Here is an 8,191-nt window from a genome sequence, read left to right on the forward strand (position 1 = left end):
GAGAGAGAGAAGTAAAAAAGACTGGTAGAATTCAGTGTAAAGAAAAAAGAAATACCACTAAAATGCGAACATGTAGGCCTAGTGCCACAAGAGTAACTTACAAGGATATCCTTTACACAAAACCTCAATGGGTGTAGACATTTTCTTTTCACTGATACGTTCGTATTTCTGCCTCTTTGTTGCTGCTTTCAGTCCCTGCCAGGGGAGGGAGCCCAGGTTAAAATACATCAGTACATAGCCCAAGGACTCCAAGTCATCTCTGCGAGATTGCTCTACAACAGCATAAAAAAGTGGACTCATTAGGTTTCATTTTCTACTGGAAAAACAAAAGACTGTGCAACAAGACTGTCATAAAAACCCTTAGAAAAACAAGAGATAGCTGAGAGTTACTATGCCCACGATAAACTCATCCAGTACAAGAAAAAGCCTATCACCCTTGCAGTTATTAAAAAATGTGCTAATTCCTGAGAATTACAAACTGACCGAATCCCACCCAATCAGGAGACAGGAGGCCAAGCACGCTGCACTGTTAGTGCCAGAAATAGGGACTGTCTCCCGTGCCTCCATAAAGCAACTTCTACTTGCACTAAAATTATGTGCATCGACAAGTTTCTATTTATTGCTTTCCCCAGCTCACCAATTCCAAGATGAGTGTTGATGGATGCATAACGCGCAGTTCCTGTTAAGTTTTTATTTTCACGATATGGAATATGTTGGTGAGTTCGAGCATCTCGATACTTTTTTGCTAATCCAAAGTCTATTATGTAGACAAGATTGCCTTTCTTCCCCAGGCCCATTAAGAAGTTATCTGGCTTCACGTCTCGGTGGATGAAGTTCTTAGAGTGAATATATTCAATTCGACTAATCTAAACACAGAGGGGGGAAAAAAAAAAAAAAATCGTTGAGAGACTAGGCATACACCCTTTTTCTTATAAAAACACTAGCAACACTGTTTTAATGATAACGGAAATAAAGAAACTTTTTATTCTAAAATGTAAGGGCATTAAAGAGAACATAATTTAGAAGACAACAGATAAACCTTCTCTCCAGCTCTTTCCCTGTGTCAATTTTACATTTGTTTCCAAAAACTTTCTTGGGGGAATTTCTTTGTCTTTGAGCAGTGCAACACCTGGTTTGCAAACAGTGCAGGTCCAGTTTTTAAAAATCAAATTAAGACTTTGTAATCACTTTTGATGGGACACTTCATATTTACAGAAACAAAACTAATTGAGTCTTTTCTCTAATGATACAGCCTATTCACCTCTAAATTACAGAAATAAAATGCAGTTGGTTACGATCTCTCAAGAAATTTTGATACCCCAACATACTGCACTATCAAGATCAACAAAGCAGTTTCCTACCATTTGGTCAGCGAGTAATAGCACTGTCTTGAGACTAAATTTCCTTGAACAAAAATTGAAGAGATCTTCAAGACTCGGTCCCAACAGCTCCATCACCATTACGTTGTAGTCCCCTTCAGCTCCACACCACTTAATTGTGGGAATACCCACTAGAAAAAAGGACACAGCTTATTCAGTATAACAAACTGATTTATACAGTTCATACACACAAATCTTCAAGGCTCTTAAGATGAATTCTAAGAGGGTCATTACCGTGACTACTGTTTGTATTTACAGTGAAGCTTAATATTTTATGCTACCTTCAGCCATTCTGAAATGAAAAGTTTGATAATTTCACAGCAGAACCAATATAAAATTTTAGCAACAGAGGTCTAAAAATAGCATTTTTCCTCTTCCCCCGAAACCTCCCAGTCTTTGTGCTTAGCTTGTAACTTGAAAGTATTTAGCGTTTTTGCTGGATTTGAACCTTAAGCATTTTACAAGTATTAATACTCATGTAGTCTCCAAGATGGCAATAAGGAGCAAACTGGAAGTCTGAAAATAAGGACACTGACAAACCACTAAATATTATTACCGAAGAAGGCTTTAGGAATTAACTTCTTCATTTCAAAGCCTACAAGATCACCGTAAAATACCTCTCTCTCCCATTTCAATTTGCAATGAATTTTCACCCTTGCTTCATACTCTTGTCTTTCCTCCAGTTCCACTGTATTTGCTGTTTGGTGAATCTCTACCAAAATAGCATTGTTTATCAGACGCTTTATACATTCAGCTTGAGAGCACTAAAATTAGCCCCGCTTCATGGAGAAACTCAGGAACGTTATTTCACACAAAACTGTAGAATTGCTCAAATATTTTGAATTACACCTCTATGTAGGTAGCCTTATTCAGAATTTCAAATGCCTTTACTTTGAGTTAATTTTATGCATTTTGGAAGTGAAATGGTATAATTCACCCATTTTAAACTCTTACCTTTACTTGATATGCATTATTTTTTCCTGAATTCCCTTCACAGAGAAACCCTTATTCAGATGGAAGCTTAACCTTCTGCCACCTGCCTCCGCAGCATCCATCCTCAGAAGGAACCCACCATCACGGCCTTAGTAAGCCCATAAAGGAAGCATTTTACTCTATGAAGGCTATTCAGGTTACACGCAGGCAGCAACTGAATGAGGCAGGAATTAAAAAGTAACTAAATGCAAATACACATTATCATCCATTTCTAGATGTGTGATTACTGTATTTTGCATTTAAGATACGGTGTGGAATGTAGTCTTTATGCAAAGTATAGCCTCATTTAGGAAGAATTCAAGGGACTATGAAACAAAAGCAAAACTTAACTACACCGAGTTTATGTCCCAGAACTGCATGGGAATCTTACATTTGCAGAATTCCAAGATATATGGGTGAGTTATCCTAGCAGAGCGCCATGCAGTAGCTGCGAAGTTGCTTCACTCCTGTTGTCTACTACTAATGCCATTTTGTCTTAGAATTCCCACAACAAGGTAGTATTTTTAACTCAGAAGAAAGAATACTAACATATATGACAAAAATTAACCTGAATTTACTAAGTTGTAGCATCTTAGTGGTTATCATGAAGTTTGGTAGCCATGGATTTGGAACTGCTACTCTACATTGCTCGCAGAAGAGCTGAGGTACTGCTCTTCATCTACCCTGCCACCTTTCCCGCCTTTTCCTTCTATGTCAAAAGAGATCTTAACCATTTAATACTTCCAGGTGGCAGATACATCAAAGACATAAAACCAGTAAATGTCTGAAGAAGGAAGATAATTTGCTTGCCTCCACCCTGCATCATTTTGTAGATTTTACTCTCGATGTGAAGCTGAGGATGTTTGGTTTTCACACATTCCAACTTAATTGCAACCTCCTCTCCGGCAGCAATATCAGTTCCTAAAACCAGAAGAATTTAAAACATTGGTCAAAATATTTTGTTAAGATGCATTTCCTTTGTCAAGACTGAAACAAAACAAATATTGACAAACTACTTCTCAATGGCAAACATCCAGAGATTATTAAGTACTTTCAGCCACGATTATCTAAAAATTCTTCTGAAGTCTTACAAATTCTCTCCGACAGACTAGCAGTTTAAGAGACAACTATTAGAACTGTAGCACAGGAAGCCATAACTGCTGCTATCCCATTCCAAAAAAACCCAGAGTGCCTCTTCTGAGGGGTGTCTTTCCACTTCCAGTTTGTGGTGGAAGTGCTCAGAATGAATGTTTACAGGTGTGGCATGTATCCCTGCCAACCTAAGAAATGCTAGGAATTCAGATCACCTCCTCTTATGCCTTGGAAACAGAGACTACAACTTCCCTAAATCTCAACATAATCCAGATGTATTCTGACACCTTATGATTTTATCCGGTTGGGAGGCAGATTATCAAGAATCAAGAATTTGTCCTCTCAGAGAACTTTTTAAAAATCTCATTAAATTCTTGTTTCAGGGATCAAGTGACTGAAAAATTGGCTTACCTGTTCACTTTCAAAGTTTAAACATATCTGACCTCCCCACCCCAAACAAATAAAAAACTTGTTTCTGAACCACAGAACTCTGGACCTTTCTTGCTTATTCCTACATTCACTAACTGTCCTCCCCAATCCCACAGCAGCCGAGATCAGGGAAAGTGTGGACCAAAGACAATATTATCTGATGGGAGATCAGCAACAGATGCGGTTGTTTGGGGGTTTTGGTTTGTTTGGTCTTTTTTTTTAAACTTTTCTGACCCAAAACAGACACAAATTGCTGTCCGAGTATACTGAAAGACACATCTCTTCTGTGTTTGATCAGGGCAAAAACTGCACAGGACGATCAAGACCTGTATTATTGGTATCAAGTTCTGCTCAACACAGTATTAAACCGTTACTTGATGGACCACAGTCTCGACCTAGTAGGTCATTTCTTAGGATAGCTGCTCTTCCCAAGGAGCCTTTATCACCTGAGATAGCCAAGACCCTTAGCCTGAACTCTGCTTCTGTATAAACCCTCTCCTTCAAGACAAGAGATTTTTTATTAAAATAATGAAATTAAAATATTGGAGTCCAGCAAAACTGATGAGAGGGGGACAAAAATACAACTCATTCTTCCAAGCGATCCAGTGCTTGTCCCCAAGTAGGGACTTTTGTCCCCACTTAAACCCTGGGAAAAAATTTCTAAAATAACTCTGTAACCACCAAAAGCTTAACTGCCTTTAAGGAAAACATAATAATATTCAGCAAGTAGCAAGAAGCAGTATTATGAGAAGAATCAATAATTAAAAAGTAGTAACAAGCAGTATAATGAGAAGTCATCATTTGTAAGTGAAAAAGAAAGTCCAGAGTTGTGAAAGTATTTTCTTTTAAACTGCAAAATTCCAATTTACTTGGAATTGCAAAATCCTCTACCATAAGGAAAGCCTTGGAAATTATTTTAATTAGTTTACAACCAAAAACTCATTCTTAAGAAAAATATATACGTAATGCAAAAATAATGAAAACACAGCAACTGCAATGCCTTCGTGACTCATATCTATTTGACCTCGTGGACTGAGCAACCAAACAAATGCTTACTCTGATCCCTCCCACCTCGTCCCTTGTCCATCTTTTATCAGTGCTTGTCCCCAAGTAGGGACTTTTGTCCCCACTTAAACCCTGGGAAAAAATTTCTAAAATAACTCTGTAACAGCCAAAAGCTTAGCTGCCTTTAAGGAAAACATAATAATATTCAGCAAGTAGCAAGAAGCAGTATTATGAGAAGAATCAATAATTAAAAAGTAGTAACAAGCAGTATAATGAGAAGTCATAATTTGTAAGTGAAAAAGAAAGTCCAGAGTTGTGAAAGTATTTTCTTTTAAACTGCAAAATTCCAATTTACTTGGAATTGCAAAATCCTCTACCATAAGGAAAGCCTTGGAAATTATTTTAATTAGTTTACAACCAAAAACTCATTCTTAAGAAAAATATATACGTAATGCAAAAATAATGAAAACACAGCAACTGCAATGCCTTCGTGACTCATATCTATTTGACCTCGTGGACTGAGCAACCAAACAAATGCTTACTCTGATCCCTCCCACCTCGTCCCTTGTCCATCTTTTATACTATTTAGAATATCTGGGAATCCATTTCTTTCCTATCTTCCTCTGGAGCGTAACTTCAAAAGATGCAGGTACACTAAATTCCTAAATTTTATTTTCTTTAAGTTGTCTGCACTCCTTTATTTACAATAGTGCCTTACATTTCAAAATCCTGTCCCACAGGCCCTGCCATTCTAAGCAAGCAAAGCTTCCAAATTCCAGAAGACGTATTTTGAGGTATGAGGGAGAATAGGAAAGACTATGAAATAACTATGACAATAATAACAGAGTCGTCGTCTCCATATTCCAAAGAACTGATTGAAAGAAAGAAAGAAGGTCCCTCCCCTCTACTCTGGAATGTCTTCAACACCCTCGTAGCTGCATTAAAATAAATACAGGGGGACTGGCAACAGGCAAAAATAATCAAATCTTCCTTTTCAAAGCATAAAACTGAGCTGGAAATCTACACTGAGGTAACCTACAAATTCACTAAGGGCTATCAGAAGGCATGAGTACTTAAAAAAATTCATGATTTCTGAAAGCATTTTAAAAGTTATTTTAAGGCACTTGTGTCCTTCTGTACAGTCTGAACAACCAAGTAGAAACTTGTTTTTTAAATAAAACCACATTTCGTTATCACAAAAAGCATAGATTTCGAACGCCTCTGTTTTGCCAGACAACAGTAGGCAAACCAAATGGGCCTCTACCAAAGGCTGCAGTTCTTGTGAGACAGTTAATTTCCCCTGGAAAAAGAAACCCATGCCATTAGCTGGATCTTCTAGGCATATACTTCTCTGCTAGTTACTGGCTGAGGCATGACATTTGCAGCAAGCCCTAAAAGTAAATCCACGCTGGCTACTTAGAGATAAAAAGAAGAGGTCAAAAACTGAGGATGAGGAGTTCTTGTACAAAATGCAGCATGGCAGTAGTACTAATATACAGAGAACTATTATTTCCCGTGCAACTTTACCGGTGTGGGCTGTACGCATAAAGATAAAAAGTGACGAGTAAAAAAATGTTTATTTTACTTGCACTTTAAATTTATACTGTAACATAAACTGATTTACCTGAGCAGTAGTCAAATGCTAAAGTAGGAGTTTCTCAAATCATCTAAGATTTTTCAGATTTTAACCGCTGTCTTAATCTCCACCCAAAATCCCAATGGTAGCTAATGAGGATTTTTGCACAAGCGTTACCACCATCTTTCTCATAATAGTCTTCAATCTTTTACGCAAGCATTGCAGAGAGAAAGAATCATGTTCCCTGCCTCTAGACAACCACATGCCTTCAGCTAGAAACATGGATTTTTCACCAGACATACGATCTATATTACGGATAACCAGTATTTCATTATCTGTAAACAAGCAGCTTTAGCTAACAAATTATTTTGGAATGCCAGCTGTGCGCTGCAACATGAAGCACTGCTGTCTAGGAAGAAAAAACACCTCTCATACTGCGTACACTGCCAGACATACCACATACGCTAGCTAGTGATGTTGTTTTTACCCTCCAGACGTATGCAGTTAACGTACCTTAGCCCCTTAGTTCCACCTCCCCCCCCTTTTGGACTTGCTTTTCTAAGTTACCACAATTTTCAAATGCAGAGTACTCGTTTCTATGTGGCAGGATATAAAATGTATATTTCTCTGGATTTAACCCATTTCTTATGGTTTGAGAGTTTGCAGAATATCTTGAGTATTTTAAAAATACTTGCTTTCAAAACTTGTTGTACCCACCACTGCTTGTCATAATCATAAGCAGCGAGCCATTATGATAGAGCTGCATAAACGGACAGGCAAAGACAACGCCAATCCTGCAAACTTTACAATTGCACAGAAATCACGGTAGCAGAATAAGATATACGCAATAAGGCATTAGGGCAACATTCAAGCAACAGGACAGCCAAACCATGATGATTCTTTGAAGGATTTGAGGGTGTTTTTAACTGCAACCTAGTCATCCGTAGCTGTGTAATGTTTTTTTTTTTAGGCCTCGCAGGAGAAACAAACATCCCTATGACAGCAATTTTTCCTAGTCCACTGCAGTGATGTTTAACCCTGACACACGTTTCTTCCCCAAAACATTTTTCTGAACGCAGTGTGGGTTTTTTTTTTCCTTTCAAATGAGGGGATTTATACCCTTATCCCCATTTTACAGATGAGAAGATTAACGGTGCCCAAGGTCACAAGACAACAGTGGGAAGAGGCAGCTAAATAAGCCAGAATTCCCGATTTCCGCACTGTCCAAATTAGGACATGATGTCAACGAAATATTAAATTGCTCCCGCTGCGCCCCTAGCAAGGTACTTCATATCAAAGGGCACTTCTGGGGCAGCAGCGCAGCCTGAGCTCCAGCCGGGGTGAAACGAGGTCCCGGGGGCTGCCCCCGGCGCTACCTCGCCGGGGGCTGGGAGCGGGCACGGCAGCGAGCAGCGCCCACCCCGGCCCGGCCCCCGGCGTTCTCCACAGAGCCACGGACCCGCCAGGTACGTCCCGAGCGAGCCACCCTCCTTACCCAGGTAGATGTCCCCGAAGGAGCCGCTCCCGATCTTCCGGCCCAGCCGGTACCGGTTCCCAACCCTCAGCTCCATGGCGGCAGCTCGGTTCGTCCGCGACCCGGTTCCGTCGCTCTGCCCGCCCTGCCGGCTCGCGCTCTGCTGCCTCACAGCCCTGCGGTTCCTGACGCCATCGCGGCTTCGGTCCCGCCGCTCGACAGTAGCGAGACAGGCAGCGCCGCCGCCGCAGCTCCCGGGCAGGG

At 40.0% G+C, this 8,191-nt stretch overlaps 2 protein-coding genes across 5 annotated transcripts in view; one reads left to right on the top strand and one right to left on the bottom strand.

The window, feature by feature from the left end:
- Window positions 1-8,184, bottom strand: part of CSNK1D (casein kinase 1 delta) — a 22,045-nt gene extending 13,861 nt beyond the window's left edge. For all 4 annotated transcript variants that reach the window (XM_009279403.1, XM_019472120.1, XM_019472121.1 and 1 more), the window contains exons 1-5: window positions 7,949-8,184; window positions 3,162-3,272; window positions 1,362-1,510; window positions 638-866; window positions 102-272 (exon numbers count right to left, since the gene is read on the bottom strand). In XM_009279403.1, the coding sequence (XP_009277678.1) occupies window positions 102-272; window positions 638-866; window positions 1,362-1,510; window positions 3,162-3,272; window positions 7,949-8,024 (736 nt within the window). In that variant the 5' untranslated portion in view covers window positions 8,025-8,184. The remainder of the gene's footprint in view (window positions 1-101; window positions 273-637; window positions 867-1,361; window positions 1,511-3,161; window positions 3,273-7,948) is intronic.
- Window positions 8,023-8,191, top strand: part of MYO15B (myosin XVB) — a 43,789-nt gene continuing 43,620 nt past the window's right edge. The window contains 1 exon segment of the mRNA XM_019472105.1: window positions 8,023-8,148. Coding sequence (XP_019327650.1) covers window positions 8,023-8,148 — 126 coding nt within the window.

The sequence above is a fragment of the Aptenodytes forsteri genome, unplaced genomic scaffold, assembly GCF_000699145.1.
Source record: "Aptenodytes forsteri isolate BGI_AS27 unplaced genomic scaffold, ASM69914v1 Scaffold243, whole genome shotgun sequence".
Lineage (NCBI taxonomy): Eukaryota > Metazoa > Chordata > Aves > Sphenisciformes > Spheniscidae > Aptenodytes > Aptenodytes forsteri.